This window comes from Perca flavescens, chromosome 24 (assembly GCF_004354835.1).
Source record: "Perca flavescens isolate YP-PL-M2 chromosome 24, PFLA_1.0, whole genome shotgun sequence".
In the NCBI taxonomy this organism is placed as follows: domain Eukaryota; kingdom Metazoa; phylum Chordata; class Actinopteri; order Perciformes; family Percidae; genus Perca; species Perca flavescens.
The window spans coordinates 3,180,170-3,201,772 of record NC_041354.1 but is presented as its reverse complement, the minus strand read 5'-3'; the positions used below and the strand labels follow the sequence as shown (position 1 = coordinate 3,201,772).

At 40.1% G+C, this 21,603-nt stretch overlaps 1 protein-coding gene across 15 annotated transcripts in view; it reads left to right on the top strand.

The window, feature by feature from the left end:
• LOC114550965 (CLIP-associating protein 1-B) overlaps positions 1–21,603 on the top strand; it is a 44,331-nt gene that overhangs the window by 11,636 nt on the left and 11,092 nt on the right. For 6 of the 15 annotated variants that reach the window (XM_028571991.1, XM_028571993.1, XM_028571989.1 and 3 more), the window contains 18 exons: positions 8,097–8,231; positions 9,220–9,296; positions 9,417–9,509; positions 9,605–9,750; positions 10,287–10,422; positions 10,508–10,578; positions 11,120–11,179; positions 11,791–11,868; positions 12,013–12,180; positions 13,208–13,254; positions 13,636–13,836; positions 15,206–15,301; positions 15,909–16,097; positions 17,031–17,135; positions 18,653–18,750; positions 19,646–19,669; positions 20,102–20,349; positions 21,066–21,129. In XM_028571991.1, coding sequence (XP_028427792.1) covers positions 8,097–8,231; positions 9,220–9,296; positions 9,417–9,509; positions 9,605–9,750; positions 10,287–10,422; positions 10,508–10,578; positions 11,120–11,179; positions 11,791–11,868; positions 12,013–12,180; positions 13,208–13,254; positions 13,636–13,836; positions 15,206–15,301; positions 15,909–16,097; positions 17,031–17,135; positions 18,653–18,750; positions 19,646–19,669; positions 20,102–20,349; positions 21,066–21,129 — 2,036 coding nt within the window. The remainder of the gene's footprint in view (positions 1–8,096; positions 8,232–9,219; positions 9,297–9,416; positions 9,510–9,604; positions 9,751–10,286; positions 10,423–10,507; positions 10,579–11,119; positions 11,180–11,790; positions 11,869–12,012; positions 12,181–13,207; positions 13,255–13,635; positions 13,837–15,205; positions 15,302–15,908; positions 16,098–17,030; positions 17,136–18,652; positions 18,751–19,645; positions 19,670–20,101; positions 20,350–21,065; positions 21,130–21,603) is intronic. The other 9 variants (XM_028572001.1, XM_028571996.1, XM_028571995.1 and 6 more) reach the window with 3 other exon arrangements.

Sequence of the window (21,603 nt, the reverse complement as noted above, 5' to 3'; positions counted from 1 at the left end):
GTAGATCCTTTTTTAATTCAAAGTTCAAGACCTGTTGTAAATACCTGCAAGTTTCATGTAGATAATATTCATCTGTCTGTGTTATTGACGTAGAAACATGTTATTACTCTCTCTGTGCTCATAATCCTTGATAATTGCACTGGCATCATAATTGGGATCTGAATGCCACAAGTAACTGAAGCTCAGTGATGCATATAATCCCGCTCTGCTCTTCTCTGCTGCACAATCCAAAACATTTTCATAACTCAAGTCATTTTGGTTTAAATGGTTGTTATGATTTAAGGAACTTAGTTTGAGGAACACAAGCTATCATTGCCACCTATGTTGTTGTCAGTATGGCAGGTGTTCTGTGTTGCTTACTGTCATGATAGGTGATATGTTGTGCAGCAGTACAGTCTAATCTAAGTTACCATTAATGATAATGACAACTTTATTTGTATGACACTTATAATGACATAGAGACAAAAGTATAAAGTCAACAGGAAAACCAGATAAATTAGATAAAAAGATGAATAAAGCTAGTTTAAAAAGCAAAAGAAAATACAGAAACAACTCTTGTACATCAGAGATGTAGCGTGGAACCTTTAAATGACCTTATAACATAATATTACAGTTGATTTAAACTGCATTCTTGGAAGCCAATTAAGGGCTGTTGTAATTGTTCAGGTTATAATCCTTGCAGCTGCATTTTGCACCAAGATTTAGTTTGTTTACGGAGTGTAGAATGTAGTTAAAATAATCCAGATATAATTAAATTAGGGCATAAATGTCTTTCTGCAGCAGCAAACAGATGGTTTGATTTTAGAGATCATCTGATTAAAAAAAAATATTCATGAAATGTAGCTTTCAAGTCAGTTCTTCCCCAGCAGTCCTTTTAATAAATACAACCAGCCTGAAGGTTTTTGAACAATACTTCCACTATTTGGAAGCTGTTATGTCACTTGTACAAACCAGGGCAGTAACATTTATTTTTAATACCAATTAGTTTTCTATCAACTGTTGGGAAATAAAATGCCTGAAAGTTTCTTAGAGACATTTTTACATTTGAGAAACTGAAGCCGCATCAAACGATTAATCTATTTTCAAATTATTTCTGATTATTTCTCTTTGCTTTAGTGCAAATTAAGCAGTATAATTCAAATGATAGAGATCGTTCGTTTATAGAAAATGCTAATTATGTTATTTTTTTGCTATATAAAAAAACCTGGGGTCAGTGAGGTATTTAAAAATGTGTATGTACATGTATGACTTGGAGTCAGAGCATATAAGTGAAGCGGGAGGATCTTTGATGGAGTGCAGAGCAGATTTTTTAAGTCTTGGAGCGTTGCTTTATCTCCTCCTCCAATTTCCCTCTGTTAGCCACCAGTGCCTGTCATCCAGCGGACTTTTTCCTGACAGAGCTCTGGGCATGAAGGGAGTGTTCATCTGATAAATACAACGCAGCTTTTGTTTTCTTATTTTGAAATGAGAGATGAGCGATTTGAGTAGAGCGTGGTGAATCTGAGTGAGCGCGGAGCGATATTTAGCAGAGCAGCCAATAGCGAAGGAAACAAACTGCTCCATCAGCGTTCAAATGCTCTGATGAATTATACCTTAATATTCAGCACTTAGGATGCAAAGAAAATTTGCAGGGCTCAAACAGGACTGACCATTTGCACAGCTATCTGGTCCGATATAAATATGTGTTAATTTATGCGGTTGAAGGGCTAGTAACTACTATTCCCAAGTTAAAAATGAACTCTAAGCCTCAAACTATGTCATATTTTGATGTTGGTGGTTCTGACTCCAGCTCTGTGGGTTTTAATAGACCAGGACCCGGCTGTGTGCGTCACGCAGCATCAAGAGGTCCTGCAGGGAAGGCGTTGAGAGACGAGGCCAGATACTCGCTGCCAGCAGGACTTGGGTTGCACAGTTGGAAACCTCCTGAATAATGAACACTGTGCAGGGACAGAGAGACAGGGCACCATGCACCAGTGAGTCTCTCACAGATGTTTAGAAACACAAGGTTGAAGGAGCGCTTAAACGGCATTTAGTGCTGGTAAATTTGTAAAAATGACCTAAGTGTGCAAGTCCTGCTGGCCTCCGACACACCTGTCACACATTTAGGCGTGCAGAGATACAGTTTTCAAAATTAAACTATTGTCTAAAACCTTCCTGCCACAACTGCTCAATACTGACACTCCTCTCTGCACAGATGCACGCAACACAACAGGAAAGCTCCTCTCGACACAAACTGAATGATACCGAACAGGAAAAGGTTTTACTCCAAACAGGAACAGAGACTGATTGACCCTAAAAACAAGTAAACAAAAACATAAAAAAGTTAGGTAAATTTCAGTTACAATACCAATTTAGTTTGGATATAAAAGAGATTCTTAGAGAACTTCTGCTGTAACTTGTACGAGAAATTAGCAACCCTACAATATTTTTATATAGCACCAGGATAATGTTTAGATTAAGATCTAATTTTTTCTTTTTACTGTTTTCTGATCGTTTTGTGAACCAAACAAATAATTGTCCAAAAAAAGTACTCAACAGGTAATTGTTAGTTACAGTCCTGCATGAAACAATCTCAACAAAGTTTGTGCGCTCCAGAAAGCCTCTTGGACAGTTTCATCGGATGAAACCTCTGACTGTGAAAGAACTAAAAAAAGAAAAGAAAAAAAAAATCACTTGAACTCCCTTTATTAAATGATTAAGTGCAAGACTTTTTGATACCGAAAAACTCCAGATCACTTCTGATGTGTTTCTAAAAGTGTTTACTTTGAGGCATCCCTGGGCTCAGTACTTCTTGTTGATGTAAAGACGGTAAACTCAGCAATACTCGACTTTTCTCATAAAAACCTCACCCACTGTATCTCCAGACTCTTGCTTGGTATGATCGTGCGAGTGAAGCCTGATAGTTCTGTGGGAATGTCACTCCCTCTGTTGTTTCAGCTGGTTGTGATGTGCAGGAGAATGGCGGGGGTGTTTCTCACTCCGTTCATTCAGCGATGAAAAGACTCGCGTTCACAGGTTGAAGCTCACCTTTTCAGCTGCAGCTGCATTATGATTTAATGTGATTGTTAGTCTCAAAAGTAAATAGAGCTGCAAAGATTAATCGATCAATCGATTAGTTGTTAAATTAATCGCCAACTATTTTGATAATCGCTTAATCAACTTGATTCTTTTTGTGAAAGAAAAAAGGTAAAACTCTTCTCGATTCTAGCTTGTGCTTTGGGGAACACTGATCGACATTTTTTTTTTTTTGTACTATTTTCTGACATTTTATAGATCAAAACAACTAATCGAATAATCAAGAAAATAATCGACAATGAAAGTAATCATTAGTTGCAGGCCTAAACGGCTGCAAAGATTTTTAGCTTATTGTAATGAGTGGGAAGGGATTTAATGATAGAGCTGCAGGTAGAGAAAGACTTGATTAAACTCCTTATCTGCTGTGAGCTGCTCCCTCATTTCTTCCTCTCTTCTGTGACGCAACCCTGCACTTTCTCACCACCTCGCCTCACCTCTCCTCTCGGTCATTTTGTGAATTTGCATCGGGGAGATCAGCTGTCAGACTCCATCAGGCTCCCAGAGACTTTGAGGCGCTGCCAGGAGTAAAACTTGTGACCTGGCAGCCAGAGGATAATTATTCACAGTCACTTTGTTTATTTTACAATCGTGTTCATCAGTATTAGTCTTTTTGATTTTATCCACCCCCTGTCACAAAGTTGTGAAAGTTAAATTTCACATGTCAAACACATTTTATGGTCATGGTTGGCATTGCTCAACACTTGTATAGTGTCTTCTGAGACTTTGGAGGAGCGTCATCATGTAGATATGAGCTTTAACAAGGCGATCCAGGTGCATTATGGGAAATGTCAGATCCAGTAGTTGTAGATAAATTCATATATATATATATATATATATATATATTGCTGTGCTTATAAAATATTAGAAAAACTGTGAAAAAAAAATTGTCCATCAAAGGAAAATATTTAGTTTATAATTAAACAGAAAAGCAGAAAAATCCTCTCACATTTGAGAAGATGGAACCAATCAGAAAATGACTGATTATCAGTATATATTGTTCAAGTTATGGATTAATCAACCTATTTTTTGCCTTTAACAGACACATTCTTGGATATAAGAGTTCCTTTTCTCCACCTAAAATATAGACATTATAACCACAGTTAAAATCTGCCCAGAACAATCTCTCCTCCGACGAGCCATTGACTTTCTGAAAGAATGACAATACTCACAGCTGGTTTTATTTCAGTATCAGTCAGTTCAGGGTCAGATCTTTTCAGATTAACCTTTTGAGATTGTAACTTTAGTTTTCCTCTCAGTCATTGCATTGTTGTTATTCAGCCTTTAGTGTGTCCTCCTGTCTGTCTGCCTTTGTTCTCCACCTGTACTCCATCAGAAAATGATGAATAGGAAACATCAATATAGCCCTGTGACGCGGCTGTACCTGTGTGGATTAACACGTGTGTGTTAACATCACCATCTTGTGGACAGATGTTTTCTTTCAGCTTCACGTATAAAATACAAGAATAAAAGAAATTTATAATTTAATTTAGTTTTGATTCAAAGGCAGCAACCAGAAACAAACTGAGAGTTAAAGCGGACCAAAAACTGTCAGTTATACAAACATTCAACCCTATTATAACAAATAAAAACCTCTGCAAATGGAAACCTGAATGTCACGCTGAAGAGTTATTTATCATCTCACATGTGGAGCAGCTGTGACCTTGCTGTGATAAAAACTCTGATGGATGGACTCGGGTGGAGGCTCGGCGGCTGGCAGAGGACCAGCTTCCTCTGCATCCCTCCCTCCTCCCTCTCTCCTGAGTCATGATGACACTGTGGCTGTCCCTCATCTCTGACTCCACCCATCAGCTCCACCTCCAGAGCGACCCCTCCCTTCTCCTCTCATTGGTCCTCCTCTTTTCCTTTCCTCCTTTTCCTTTCCTTCATCACTTCTCTCCATCCCCTCCCTTCCACTTCCTCCATCCTGCTCCTGACTAGAGGACGGAGACAGAAAGAAGGATCATATTGAAGCACATGCTCCCAGACAGGGGAGGGGGGAGGCCAGCTTTCTCCCCTCTTCTCTCTCTCCTCAGCTGGAAGGAAAAAGATGTGAGGACCACAGAGGACTGGAGGACCGTCTGTCTGTGTGCCTGTCTGCCTCTCTGCCGGCATGCTGAGGAAACTGGTCTGCAGGCGGATCTGCTCCTGTAAGCCGCTGCTCTTCCTCTGGATACAGGGAAGGTTTAAACAGAGGGAGGAATGGAAAGAAATGAATGGCAAGAGAAGGGAGGAGAAGTGAAGAGGATGCCTGGTGTGTTGGCGGCTGTAAATCCAGGAGGAATGCGTCTGCGGTGTGTCTCGAGTGTAAACACAGCAGGATGATTTGTTGGCCTGCACGCAGCTGGATTGTTGTGAGGACAATGCACAGGGCGTCGCTGCCTCTGAGCAAAGTTAAGGGTCTGTCTGCTGTGGAGTTTTGGGAGAAACTGAGAATTAGTTTTATGTTGAGTGAAATAACCTGTTGGGGCTTTCAAGGTTACATTTAACTTTTGAATGAATGAAAGTTTATTTATTCGGTTACTGAACATAGAACGTAATATGTGTACAGGAAATTCATTAGAAACAAGGGTAACCGAAAAGGTGTAGGCTGAAGCCATGGCTTATTACGCCTACCCTATTTTACAAAACAACATCTACCCATCAGAATTTAAACAAACAATATACATGCGTAAACGTGTATTCATACACACCTACATGTATACATACTATATATTTATACGCACACATATACATACATACATACCTACAGACATATGCACTTAATCACAAACAATTTGTTTGGCCTTAGGCCACCATATATTTAACAAAAAGTGATGTTTTAAACTGTTTTTTGAAATAATGAATGGAATTGCTCCTCTTAAGATCATCGGTGAGACCGTCCATTAACTGAATAGTTAGATTTTGTGTTTGGTTCTGGCTTAGTTGATTTGTTTTCAGACAGTTGTGTTAGTAAGTAAGTTATGTTTCTGATGCATGTTGACATCTGTGCTGAAGGGGACATACTATACATATACTGTATATGATTGTTGCCGGGATGACTTATTTTTTTAAGCTAACCTGGAAGATAGCATCGCCCTGGTTTCCTTGACACAAAACCAATCGGATTATTGCAGAAAACAATCTCTGTGGAAGACAGATGTTTATGATCCTTGCACGTTTCGTTCAGCAAGATAATCTTCAGAAATGAACCCCAGTTTGATGATTTTTAAGTGTAGATGCAATCGGCAGAAGTAAATAGCTAACGTTAGGCCATAAACTAACTATACCTGGGTCGCATGACTTGACCGTCACCACTAATAAGCTTCCAAATTATAATTTGATTTTGCACGCTACCTATAAATTGATCAATCTATAAGTTGTAAAGTTTGAGTTTGCAGGAGCGTGAGTACAAACACAATAAGGCTGTTAAGGCGTATTTAGTGAGAGGCGATATGAGTTTAGATGTTTGGCGTGATGAGGTTTAATGTTCCCAACAACCTCTGTAGTCTCATTTAGCTGTCTTGATAGCATCCGCCTTTATTAAGACACGTAAAAGCTCACAAGTTCACAAGTGCAGTATTTACTAACATATTTTATGTGGTAGAACAAAACTTGAAAATCTTTTAAGCCTGTGTTAACTGCAGACCTTATTTTAGGCATTTAACCAAAAACCCCATTCAAGTTGTGGTGAAGACTTCGACTGCCATGATCCCACGCTATTTCACAACATCACCAAAACTAGGTCTTTTGTTATCACTTTGATCAAGAGACCCCTAGGATTTCCCTTTCCCTTCTCTCCTTCTGTCGTGTTGTTTAGATGCTAACATGTTGAACCTCAGGTGTGTCTCTCTCTCTCTCTCTCTCTCTCTCTCTCTCTCTCTCTCTCTCTCTCTCTCACACTATCACACTCACTCAGTCACTCACACTCACACACAGTCACTCAGTCTCACACACAGTCACCTTGTGTTGGTATTGAAAGGTGTTTCACCGAGCTTCCTTTCTGATCCTTCAAGGAGGAAAAAACTGCAACCTGATTGTGTGTGTGTGTGTGTGTGTGTGTGTGTGTGTGTGTGTGTGTGTGTGTGTGAATAATGAAAGAGGATTGATTGCTAGCCGGGCAGATTACTGCGCTCACGTGGCACTCGATTGTCCCCCACAGGAGATATTCACACAGCGCTGTGCCTCTTTGATTGTTATTGTTATGTATTTATTCACTGAGCAATTAAAAGTCAGGACAGGACTTTTTTTTTTTTTTTTTTTTTTTTGTCCACATTACATCCATAACAAGGATTGTTTACGTCCAACATATTCAACCAGAAATGGTGGGCTGCAGGTTATTTAGGGGTAACAATCCTGAACATTTCTGTTCTGGAGAGTTGTGAAGATGTGTTGCTTTTCTTCGTTTTATTGTTGTGTGAGAGTAAACTGAACATCTTTAATGTTTTGAACTGGCGGCCGGACGTAACAATAAATCTGAAAATATCAGACAGACTTAAGAAAACATTCAACAACACAAATGTCACAACATGTTTGTGACATTTGTAGGCCAAAAGTTTAATTGATGAAGAAGATTACTTTTTAGAACAAAGAGAATAAACTTTTTTTTTTTTTATATCAACTAAAGCACAATTTGCAAAAAAATAATACTTAATACTAAAACTTTTCTTTTGAGAGTCCCCTAGAGAATTTAATCCTGTACCTAGACCTGTAACCTGTACACAAAGTCAGAATTATAGCACACACTTTTATTCTCCTGTGGTCACTCTGGGCTTCTTACTGGGAACACTGGATTAATTGTTCAGTTTTTAGTGGTGGCATTGTGTCTCTGACCTCCTCGCCATCGTTAGCCCGTTTAGGTTGGTGATCTAGGAATGTGAGTTATGCCCTCTGGATCAACTAAACGTCAGCAAAATGTAAAACATGCAGGAATGTCGGAGTCCGCCTGCCTGCTTTGCATCGTTGAGATGCTCAGTGGTGGAGTTTACTGAAGAGTCATTGTGACCAGAGCCCTCTGTCGGTCTTCTCTGCTCTTCCTCCTCCAGACAAAAACCTTGAGGATGATGACTCGGGGGATGGCGGCCGCTCCTCGTCCTCTTCCAAAGGGGTCTCGCTATCTGGGAAGAAGACGGTGAGCATGGGTTCATTTCGACGCCCCGCCTCCAGCACCAAGTCTGCAGGTCAGATTCCACACGGTCGTCTCACACGTCACTATGCACCTCTATAGAAACAGCGCCATCATGGCAAGAAGTAGGAACAACTCAAAAATGTCTTCTGTGCCACAAATCATTAAAAAAAGCAAGTTGAATTTTTTGGATAATTTATATAACATGAATTGGAATCTATCTATCTATCTTTTCCAAGTGTTAACAACATTGAAATAATAATGGCGCCTCCCTGTGCTATACATATTGAACAATTTACATTTTTACTACCTCTTGTCCTCTACGCTCTGCTCCGTGTAAACAGCCTGCAGTTCAGCTGAAATTTCCTTGAATCTTTGTTGTGTGACTGTTGGTCTGAGTCAAGTCATTCATAGCTCCCCAGAAGCTCTGAGCAGCGGATAATTAAATTTAAACGCTTCATTTTTAGCAACATTTTAAATGAGACATGTAGAATAATTTGATTGTGATTAAATTTCACTCCGTGGTTGTTCTGAGCTTCATCATACTTGGAGTTAAATTTAGACAATTTGTACAAGAAAAAAACTGCACAGATGGCATGACATAAATGTGCAGGGAGAACAGAAAGCACTTGATATGACATCAAACTTGGTTAAAGTTGTTTAAAACCCATTTATCTTTCTGCAAAATAAGATGCTTGGTAACCTACCTACCTACCTAGACGATTGTCTGTTTCATCCATGAATTCATTTGAAATTAAGTTATGAAATGATGTTGATTTCCCCCTCTCTGAATTGTATCTTGTATAAAAAAGTACATATGTTTTAGGGAAACAAAACATCAAAAATTGTAATAAGTGAACGCTTCTGATGGGATTCAAGCAACAACTAAAAAGATAGAGCGGTTTCAACGTGTCCTTGAGTAGGTTAGGTAGCTTTTCATCGGGGTGTGGGTGTGTGATAAAGAGTGTATGTGAATTGGTGAATAAAAGGCAAATTGTAAAGCATTTATTTAAGAAATTGTGTGACCCTGGTGTTCTCTGTAGGGAGGGATGGGTCTGGTGCTGGAGCTGTGGACGAAGAGGACTTCATCCAGGCTTTTGAGGACGTCCCCACAGTGCAGGTATTCCAGATGTTTAATAAAATGTTGCATTTTCAGCCTCGTGCTGTGTTTTTTGTGCTTCTCTTCTTGGCTTCCTCTCATCTATCCTTCTTCTTCATTCATTTTCCTGCTCTCCACCAGATCTACTCCAACAGGGAGGTAGAGGAGGCCATGACGAAGATCCGAGACGTGCTGTCAGACGATAAGAGGGACTGGGAGCTCAGAGTGGCAGCTGTAAGTCCTCTCAGTCATCTCACTATAAGGTGATCAGTTAGGTGAAAATGTCTTTTTATTGATCGCTGTTTCTTCTCTTTTTCATGTTCCTCCAGCTAAAGAAGGTGCGTTCGCTGCTCCTGGCCGGCGCAGTGGAGTTTGATGGGTTTCCGCAGCAGCTGCGGCTCATGGAGGCAGCGTTCAAACTGTCCGCCAAGGACCTCCGCTCTCAGGTGGTCAGAGAGGCATGCCTCACTCTGAGGTAAGACAGTTTCCCTTTTAAATCTGCTGCAACTCATACAGTAGGCTGATTGAGTTTATTGAAAAGATAGATTATAAAGACAGTCGTTCCAGTATACAGGCGGCCGCCGTCTTGGGAGCTACTGTCTTAAAAATCTATCTTTTTAATAAACTGTCTGTACACTTACAAAGTTCTCAATGCTTTGGTTAACATTTAGGGACCCTCATTATGCTACCGTTGAAGTGTGGTGATATTTCTTTTATATTTATTTAGTGGTATAAATAGCGATTTGTTTTTACTTTCCCTGTGCCCTGAATACTAGCATTGTAAGCTAATCAGCAGTCCACGCTAGCTTGTTTCAAGCTACAAACACATTCGATTAGCATGAAATCATGTCCCAGAGAACGACAGAGTGGGTACACATCTGTTATTAACCCCTAGGCTCGTTTTGGTTTAAGGAACCATCTTTATGTTCCTTTGCTTGTTGTCGTTCTGTACAACACAGTGTGCTGGTTGCTCATGTAGTTTAACCTGAGTGTCTACTCTGCTCTCACCAGCCACCTGTCGTTGGTGCTGGGCAGTCGGTTCGACCACGCGGCAGAGGCCATCATGCCGACCCTCCTCAACCTGGTCCCCAACAGTGCCAAAGTCATGGCTACCTCCGGCATTGCCACCATCCGCCTCATCCTCCGAGTACGTGGCGGCTTTACTGAGATGATGTGGTAGATGGAGAATTTTTTTACAACAGGTTTTGACACCAGGTTCTTTTGTTTTGCAGCACACACACTACCCACGTCTCATCCCCATCATCACCAGCAGCTGTACCTCCAAATCTGTGGCTGTCAGAAGGTGAGAGACACAGTAGTTCATTTTATTTAATTTTATTTTATTCAGATATTTCTGTTTTTATTTTTGCTGTTTATGTAATTTTAAGATGTATTTAAATGTTCTATTATGTTTGTATTTTATGTTATATATTATTGGATTTATATATTCTATTTTATTTTTTTATTTTAAGAATATGTATTTTTTAGTAATATTTTGCATACACTACTTACTTTTTTGCAATGTTATTTAGGTATTTTATTTGTATTTTATTGTATTTATTTGTATTTTGAATTTTCTGTTTATCTAATTTTACATGTATTTTTTTTATTAATGCTTTTTTATTTATTTATTTTATTTCAACATATCTATTTTAATTTTATGTATACATGCCTTAATTTAATTTGATTATTTAGTTTTTGTTGTTGGTTCTCTGATGATATTTCTTTTTCAAGGCTTGAAAAGTCAGGGAAAGTTCTGAATTTAAATAAAATGTAGAAATTAATGGATGTCATGCTCCTGTATGCTCAGATCCCACTTAAACAGTTCTTCTTGTGTGTTGCAGGCGCTGCTTTGAGTTCTTGGACCTGCTGCTGCAGGAGTGGCAGACGAGCTCTCTGGAGAGGTGAGAAAAGATTACACTGTACGTTATCTGAGTTCTGTCATCAACATTTCTCCATCAGTAATAATAACTATATATAGCAGATATTTGTACAATAAGTATAAAATGGGTGCTTGTGAAAGGCTTAAAGTACCACACGCTGCCTTGTCGGGAAATGTGACACCAGCCAGGTTGTGGTCAATCTCAGCACTTTCCATGGCAATGCCAGGGGGGATCTCTGTCTGCCTCCAAAAAGCCCCATTGTGTTTCTGCATGGCTGCTTCCTGCCACTACCACCGCCGCCAGGGAGAAACCCGAGCTGAACCCCCACCCCAAAACTACCAGGGGAGCGCTCTGGTTCTCATCGATCAATCTGTGTGTGTGTTTGTGTGTGTGTGTGTGTGTGTGTGTGTGTGTGTGCGTGTGTGCATGCATGCGCGTGTGTGCGTGTAATCTTGTTTATTAATTGTTTGATCTGATATTTTCCTGATATATGTAAGTATATAGTTATTTTCCAGCTGCTTGTCTCAGGTTTTTTACTGATGTGCTTTTCATTATCAACCTTTGATGTTTTATTATTGTTTTAACTCACATTTTCCTCTTTTTTTTCTTTTTTTTTTCTCCCCCTTTTGTAGACATGGAGCAGTGTTGATGGAGACGATAAAGAAAGGTATCCATGATGCAGATGCAGAGGCTCGCTCTGTGGCAAGAAAGTAAGTTGCACATTTTTGTTTTCTTACCGATGTGAACTTACTCTTATCACAGTTTGTTGCAACTGCAGCTTGAGAGTTGAGAAACACTGACGAAGAGAAGCATAATATTAAGATGTTCTTTGGTCATCCGGTTTGCTGTTGCAGGTGCTACTGGAGTTTTCACAGTCACTTCAGGCGGGAGGCGGAGCAGCTGTTCCAGGGCCTGGAGGCGTCCTATCAGAAAGCTCTGCAGGCTCACTTGAGGAGCGGAGACAGCCTGGTGTCGCTGCCCGCCTCAGATCGCTCCTCCTCCTCTTCCCAGGAGAGCCTCAAGTGAGACGCTTCCTCTTCTCTGATCCATCAATTAATTGATTAACTGGGAAACATAAGAAGGAATCGATTCCTCGCTTCCATCACACCTCCTTGTTTCTTAGATCCTCCCAAAGAAGGGTTAAAAGAGAGGAAGACGTGAGGATGGAGGAACAGTTTGGTGAAACTGTCCTGTTTTATGTGTAGAAATAACTGACACTTAAGGCACTTTGATTATGTCTGCTGTATATAGATTAATCGCTGGCGTCACGGACTGTGGCTGTATAGAAATGACACCGTTTGGCAATTAAAGGGCCGATTTCATCCGTCTTTTATGGCACGTAAAGAAGCAGAGGGAATGTTCACGGCATTCGCGTGAGTTTAATCGCGTTACTCCCAGTGATATCTATAATTGGTTTGTGAAGGAATACATGTACATCAAGGCAGCAATGATGTAAAAACCTCGTACGGCAATGCTGTTTCCACAGCTGCCCAGAGGAGCAACGATTGGAGGATATTTAGCTGAATGCAAAGCTTCTTTAGTAGATTATGACATCTGACTTTGTTTGTGCAATTAATTAATAACTATGTCTAAAAAATATTCTTGCAAAGTAGATTTTGTCCAGTTTATCAACAATTATCATCGTGTTAAACACACACACTAATCGTCATAAAATAATAGTCAATGAGTTTCCTGTTTCCCTCCGTCTCATCTCGTTGTGTCGGTGTTAATATATTCTCTCTGTCTGAGCTCGGATTTCTTTGGGCCGTTTACGTCACGTTAAGAAACTGCATTGATGATTTTGTACTACATTATTCTGTAAGTGACACAGATGATGAACGATATGTTAATATTTTGTTACAAGCTGTTCTATTTTTATTCACAGTAGAAGAGAATATGCATCCCTCCATATCTTTTTCTATTAGTGGAGGATATCACGTTATAGTTCACATATTTCATTAAAATTAACACGTTTTTAGTTTGTTTTTGTGTTACTTGAACAAAGGTTGGTTTAAGTATATTTATCTCTTTTGCTTTTTGTCTCCTCAGTCGACCGCTGTCTGTAAAAAACACCTTTGGAAGCGGGACAACAAGATGTGAGTCATTTTGTTCTTTTAATTCATTCACAGCATCAGGTAATGGGTGAAGCAAACGATCAAAACATAGTTTTAGTGTCAACTAAAGACTTTTAAGGTGGAAAAAGTTGACCTCAAGTGCAAAATAAGAAAACCGATATGCATCTCATCCTGCCTCCAGTGGCAGAACCTCTCTCTGGTGGAATACATGATTCTTCCATTTATCATTAATCAAGGCGAGGAACACACAGTTGTATCTCTTCATTGCTAAATATTTAAAAGTGAGTTCAGTGTGCGCTGTTGAATTAAAATCTAGCCCCATGCAGGTTAAGTGCATGTCATAACAGGAAGAAACTGAGCCGTTAAACTGCTGTAACGTTGGATTATTTCAATCTCCTCCAGCCAAAGCTTCCCACACCAGGACGCCTGCTGCAGCCTCTTCTCCAGGCTCCCTCCAGCGCTCTCGCAGCGACGTGGACGTCAACGCGGCGGCCACCGCCACGGCCCGAACCAGGATGCCCGCCGTGTCCTCTGCCATGCAGTCGTCGGCTTCACCCTTCAGCTCGGCCTCGGCCCTCCCCCCTGGATCCTACGCTTCACTTGGTAAGACACGTTGCATTTTAAACATCGATGTCTTTGAAATCATGCGGGGCGATTTAACATCAAAACTACATTTTATTTATGCTTCATGCTACAAACAATATTGATAGCTGTTGCTAATATTGTGGAGCTGTTAGTATTTGCAGTGTTAGCAGGCACATTTAGCTTAAAGATACAAGTATGCATAAAGAAAGAGTCTCTACACAATCACTACTGTTTAATTCCGATACAACCAATCTCATCAAAGATCATCATCTAAACTAAATGATTAACAACAAAAGGTGTTCATGCAGACAATTACCAGCTTATATCTTTTATGTTTTATTCTGTAATGTTACTCTACCTGAACTATGAGTTTTAAAGCTGTTTATCTGCAGCTCAGTGTTTATGTGTGAGATTCATATAGCATGAAAAAAATGTAGTACTCATGTGTAGATCTTTTATAATATGTCGTACAAAAGGTGTGCACAATTATCTTTCAACCAGTTTTCTCCAAGATCCAACCAGTCTTTAATTGTTTAATGTTAAACACCAAAACAAGCTCCAGATGCACTCAAGTACCATGAAAGAATTCCAAGCTGCTAAGATGCCCGATCTTATGACTCGAGTTGCCTTAAATTCACATTCAAATGTTGGACACAGAAGGACTTCTTCCTCTGAACACAGACTATTTATGGATCTCTGTCAAATAATGAGAAATCAAATCAGATGACAATCATAGTCGCAATCATATTTTCTGTATCCCAGCTGTTCCTTCTTTTGTCAAGCATATCTAAAGCTTAACCTCTTGACCCTGATCCTTGTTGTGTCTATCCCGGGCTCCACCTGTCAGACGGCTCGTGGTCTGTTAACGCAGATGGTAAGCTGTGTGCTGTGTGTCTCCAAATGTGGGCACGGGAATGATGCTCCTCCATGCCTCCTTGGTGTGTTGTTTTGCTCCCCATCAGTCCTGTAATGGTGGTAGTCTGTGATGGAACTGTCAATGCATGGACTGTCTATGCATGGTGTACTGTTTCTCCTACACTTGGATCAATCTACAGTATGCAATAGAGAGGCAAAGTCCCTCCCCTTCCGGTGGACCACCATGGGACCTTATTTCGGAAAAAATAGCTAGGTTTGTTATGAAGCAAAACTTTCATCTACTGCGTAATGAGTTGTAGGATCAAATGACTTGTTTTTAATTTTTCATGAAAACCACAACTCCCTGTCTCGTATCTTCTGTCACGTTTCCCTCCTTGTGATCTCAAATGTAATTTCTCTCTGCATGACAGAAGTGTAGAAAACTTCCAAACCGAAGCAGTCATCATATTGAGAGATGTTTTAACTTTGATGTGAGTACAAAGTTTTAGTTTTCTGTTTTCTGCGTCTCCAGGTCGAGTACGAACCAGAAGAACGAGTTCAGGAAACGGTCCGTCTGTGACAGACAGCCGGGGAAGAAGCCGAGGGAAAGTCGTCTCGCAGTCTCAACGTGAGCAGCTTCTCGTCTCTTCTGATTGTGATATTATCCTCCTGTTTGTGATAAATGGCATCAGAGGAATTAAACTTCAACCCAGACAGACAGACAGACAGACAGACAGACATTACGGTAGAAAAAAAGAAAAAATATATAAATATATATGTTAGCTAGCAAAATTGCAAAAGGCTTGATAAGAGGAGAGATGATTGATAAGTTTCAGAAAGGGGCAGATTGAGCGGGAGCAGTGGTTTTATTGCAGGGTACAAGTGACGTGACTCGTGGAGTTTTTATTGGTTTGATTGGTTCACGGAATTTATTGCATAGTTTTCGTAATAAATGTCTGAGTATAACCATGCCCAATTCAAACCCAATACCAGGAAAATTAACAAAAAATGTAAATGACAATATTTTGAATTTGGATTGAAATTGAATTACTAATAGATATATTATTATATAATATTAGATACTTACTATAATGAGCATAACATCCAAAATTACATAGTTAGAAGGCTATTGTGGATTTGGGTTTCCAGTGGCTTTAACACCAAACTAAACTGCAACACTGACACGTTTCAGGATTGGATGACAATTAACAAAATTTTCACTTAAATACTTTCAGCCGGCAGCAGGTCAGGTTCTCCCGGCCGCCTGCTAAGCTCCACCTACGGCAGGATCCCGAGGCCGGCCATGGGCACCGCCCTCACCACCACCAACAGCACTTCCACCGGCCTGAGCGACAAGAGCCGGCCCCGAGGTCACCGCAGCCAGGGCTGCAGCCGAGAGACCAGCCCCACCAGATCAGGAACGGGTAAGGAGGGAGTTCAACCACAGAGCTGGAAAAATACATTTCATAATATTAGTCAAAAATTCTGATTTAGGCAAAGATCTGTAATAACTGGAAATCACAAAAGGTTTGAAAGAAGACTGCAGCAGAAACATTTGAACCAAAGTCAGGAAAATGTTGATTATTTGGAAGCTTTGTTGAAGTTGAAGCACTTGAAGGAATTAAAGCTGCAGTTTAAGACATTTAAGACATTTAAAATCTGAAACTTAATCACTGAAAGCCAAAGTAGTATGCTATAAAATATCTTCAGTTTTGACTATTTTATGCCAAAATATAACATATTTAGTATTTCCCCTAATTCTTGTGTGGGTGAACGAGCCCCTAAAACAGCATTAAGACCATAACTATACACTAAACGTCAATTTAAAACCAGAATATTGACATTTTGTTAGGCTTGTTATAACATTTACTCGACACAGTATAGAACTACGGTTGGTAGGTTATTTTTCTATTGACCATTTTTTGAATAATCCCCAAATGTAGTCATGAAATTGAATTTTGAACAGAGACTTTGAGATCGGAAACTTCATATGGACGGTAGCATTGCTGTAAATACAATCTGATGAAGAGCTTGTAAAGGTGGACTAAGAGTTGCAGGTTAAAGGGAATCTTTGGATCAAAATACCTCAGAAGTGAGATGTATGTTTGATTGTTCTGAGGACGACGTGCACAGATTTGCATGCTCACCCCACAAGACAACAAGATTCCTGTTCCTTCTCCTCCCACTAACACTTTACGTGCAGCATCCCTAAGTCGTCTTCTTCTCCCTTCTCTCCTGCCCAACTAACTTTCTCTGCAGAGCTTCAGGTGTGTCAGTGTCTGGCTGTTTGTGCTACAAGCTAAACTCTCCCCTTGCGCTGCTGTCTGTCTGTCTGTCTCTCTACCGTGCTCCTCTAGCCCGGAGCCGAATCCCCCGACCAAGCATGAGTCAGGGCTGCAGCCGCGAAACCAGTCGCGAGAGCAGCCGCGACACCAGCCCCGCCAGGGGTTTCTCCCCCCTGGGTGAGTACTGAAAATCCCCCAAAACCTCCACACCAGAGCTCGTACAGGGGAGTAGAAAACTACTCCTGTAAAGTTTGGGAAGTGCACAGAATGGCTCAAAAGAAGACAGGAGTAGTGTTAGCTTTCTGTTTGACAGTTTAGTAAAAAATCTGTAGGAGCCAAACAAACCTCACTTCCCTTCTCACTCTGCACATCTGTCTGTCTAGATAACTGTTTTTCCTGCCTTAGTCTTTGCATGCTCTGTGTCGAATGAATTTACGATTATTTTCATTGGATTAATCTGTGGATTCTTTTCTGGATTAATGGATTAGTTGTTTGGTCTATAAAAATGTCAGAAAATGTGGATCAGTGTTTTCCAAAGCCTAAGATGACCTCCTGAAATGTATTCCGTTTACTGTCACAGAGGAGTGAAGAAACTAGCAAATATTCATATTTAAGGAGCTGCAATCAGAGAAGTTTTACTTTTCTTTTCATAAAAAATTACTCAAACTTTGCAGCTCTACTCTTAATCTTCTGATTAAGTATGTGCAAACATGTAAAGAGCTCCTGTAGATATAGGTGTTATTTCTGAGGTTGTCTTTTACTTTGTCAGGTGTCTGTTCATCTGTATTTCTGTAACAATAGTCGTCTCCTCTAACTTCCTCCTCCAGTGACTCGACGTCACTCCCGTTCAACCAGCGCCCTGTCCTCTGCAGAGTGCTACTCAGGTGACCAGTGAGGTCCTCTCAGGAAGCAGGTTGACTCAGTCTGCCAGATACAATAAAGACATATTTTCCGCAAAGATTTCTGTAGCTGTATTTACAACCCTCTATTCTGTATTAATTTATCTGGCTGACTGAGTCGTCCTGCTTATTGACGCCTCTCCTTGCATGGCCGAAGTTCACCTCTCGCCTCAGTCTCTAGTGGACCGAGAGTGTGAAATGATCATCAGCCAAATGCAGAAGTTTTTATTTTGCAGCTTCATTTTAAAGCAATATGACAGAGTTTTGACATTTTCATTAAGCAATGCTGATTCACTCTTTTTGTACTTTCATGGTATGTTTTTTGCATTTTGTATTTATTTTTTGTTGCTGGTTGCTTAGATATGTTGCATTGTTATTACCCAACTCTTTTTTGCAGCTTCCTTTGCTATTAGCTTTGAATTGGGTCTGGTACAAGTTCGGTTGCCTTCTCCTGACGTTAATGAGACATGAAGAAGAAAGAAACTGTCCAAATCTTATTTAATGTATTTTTAAATTTTGCTGTATGATCAAACAAATCCCAACATAAACAATGAAGTTAGTAAATACATTTTACGCAACTGAACTGGTCCCAGAATCCACAAAGCACAGGACCGAGACACTCACTCCTGGGTCTGGTTTTCTAGTTTTTTCATCTGACATTTATACAATGGATACAAGGAGATACTTTTATTTGAAAGTGAGGAGTGAATTGTAGTCCCTTATTATTTTTCTAAGTGGCTGTTGCCAAACAAACACTCCTCCTGACCTGCTGATGTTTGATCTTTTCTTTTTCAGACCGGCTGTCTCATCAGGCTCGGATCTCGGCATCCGTCAACGCCATGAAAATCCTCAACACCGGCACCGACGTCGAGGCTGCTGTCGCTGACGCTCTGGTAAGAAGGCCAGTGGGAAAATATGTGTTTTATAGCCCTTATGCAAATAAAGCTATAGACCTACCATATCTTTATAAGACATAATCTTCTAGAGCTGTCTAGAAGAAAAAACTCTTAGTAAACTAACACTGAAATGATTCTGCCGACTTATCAATTAGTTGATTTAATCGACAGATCTGTAAAACTAAGTTCCTCCCTAAAGAATCCTACAAAAGCACCACTTTAAATCTTGTGTTAACCAGAGATGTGCATAGAAGTTTTTTAGGAAATAAGTCATTCAGTATGAAAAAAAAACATAAAAAATGACTTGTCAACTAAGACCAAAATGACCAATTTAGTCGGTTGATCAAAAAGGAGGGGGCATCCCCATAACCTTTACATTCAACTTAAAATAAATAAACAAACTTTCAATGTAAATTAGCGCTGCAACTAACGATTATTTTTTATTGTCGATTAATCTGTTGATTCTTTTCTGGATGAATTAATTAGTTGTTTGGTCTTTAAAATGGTGACAAATATGGATCAGTGTTTCCCAAAAAGCCCAAGATGACGTCCTCAAATGTCTTGTTTTATACACAACTCAAAGATATTCAGTTTACTGTCACAGAGGAGAGAAGAAACTAGAAACATATTCACATTTAACAAGCTGACATCACACAAGTTTGACTTTTTATAATAGAAAAGTGACTCAAACCGATTATTCGAATATCAAAACAGTTGTCGATTAATTTAATAGTTGACAACTAATCTTTGCAGCTCTAATTCAATTATTTTTTTTGTAAAAATAACAAAGTGGCTTGAAGATAAATGAATGACGTGTGGATGTTGTCAGAGTTTGTACAATCCTGCAGTAATTCCCTCTTTCCTCTTTCTTCTTGGACTTTGTAAATTCCAGCTCTTAGGAGACTCGAGGAGTAAGGTACACATACATCTTGTCTGACAGTGTTGAACCTTTCTGTCAATGCATGCAGAATATGAGCATTAAACACAGACTTTTACATTCTGAACATGGAAAAGAGAGCCGGTTGGGATGCAGTGCTCTGTGACCCGAAGATATCAGCTGTTGCAGAATTCCAACCATTGATTTTCCTTCTCTGTCTAATCACAACAACTGCTTTTTTCTTTGTAACATTAACCCTGAAGTGAGAGATGAAGAAAGTCCAACCAGCATGAAATAACCTTGCCTGTCTGACATCATCAGAAACCTGCATGTCTTTGTCTCTGTATCTGCATGGTACTGTAGATCTTCTCAAAGCAGTAGATCTAGATCTAAAGGCAGATAGAGAGAGCACGCTGCCGTTACTTTTCAGTTCTGTTTGTAAACCCCAACGTCTTCTCTTCTTCCACTCAGCGGAGGCCGGTGAGGCGGCGCTTTGAGTCGCCGGGAATGTACTCGGACGACGACGCCAACAGTGACGCCTCCAGTGCTTGCTCCGAGCGCTCGTACAGCTCACGCAACGGAGGCGTGGCGCCTCACTACCTGCGTCAGACGGAGGACGTGGCCGAGGTGCTGAACCACTGCGCCAGCGCCAACTGGTCTGAGAGGAAGGACGGCCTGCTGGGACTGCAGAACCTGCTCAAGAGCCAGAGGATGCTCAGGTGGGTGTCAGGAGCTGGCTGTGTGTTGCATCTCTCTGTTTTGTGCTTGTTGCAAATTATTATTTTGGGGTGTTGGAAGTTTGATTCACTTCAAGCATTGTTTGAGAACTTCATGAGAGAAGAGTTGTGTTTTGTGGTGCTTGTGACCAAAACTAAGAACTTAGAGTCAGTTTTGGTGACATATACGATATTTGCTCCACATTTCTTTAACTTTCACTGTCCTGCATCCCAGTTTTTTTCTATAAAATGTGTGTCCTATTGTATTTGTAATGTTGAAAGTAGTTAAAAAGTAGCTGATGGGAGACTTTTAGTTAAAGTTTTGTTAAAGTCTTAAAACCTATTTTGGAAGTGTAAATGTAAAGAAATTACTATGTATGAATACTTTGTCTTAAACTCTATATGTATTTTAATTTTTAAGTTTATACCTCACAACCATGACTGATAAATAGTTTAGACTCCACTTAGAAAGCAGCTGATCCACTTTTTAATCATGAGGAGAAGATGAAAATAGGGCTCAAACTAAGACAGAAAACCCTTGAATATCTTTGTGTCAACCCTTTGTGTCATGAAAATGGTATGCTAATTGTAGCAGATACAGAAATATGTTTGACCTTTCAATTTGTGACTTCTAAGTGTGTCACAAAGATCTTCAACTGCTGTCCAAACTGAAATAGATTGACATTAAATTATAAATGTGCTGTTATTTTCTCTGTCAGTCGCGTGGAGCTCAAGAGGCTTTGTGAGATCTTCACCAGGATGTTTGCAGATCCTCACAGCAAGGTGAGAGACGGCTGGGCTTCTGTAACACACAGCATGTTTCGCACTGCATTGCACTGCACCACCAGGCTGCTTTGTAGTCATTTTGCATCTCTTTTTAGTGATTTTGTGTCTCTTTTGAAGTCATTTTTAGTGTCTTTGTAGTTTTTTGAGTCTAGTAATTTTTGCGTGTCATTGTGGTCCATTACGTCTCGTTGTAGTCATTTTGAGTGTCTTTGTCATCTTTTTCTAGTTTTTTTGCATCCCACCCTGGTTTGTATGTGTCTCTTTAAGGGACATTTTGCGTTTTGAAGGCCAGGGGGCCCCTGACACTCTGGGCCTCTGGGCCAGTGCCGTTCGTCCCATTAAGTAATGCCTACAGAGCTGGTGGTCAAAGTAAAATGTCGGCTTGATTTATTTTACTGAATTCACTGCTCACATGTCAGAACTAACTGCAGGACAAACTAACACAGTGTGTTTTTTTGTTGCATGCCTCCT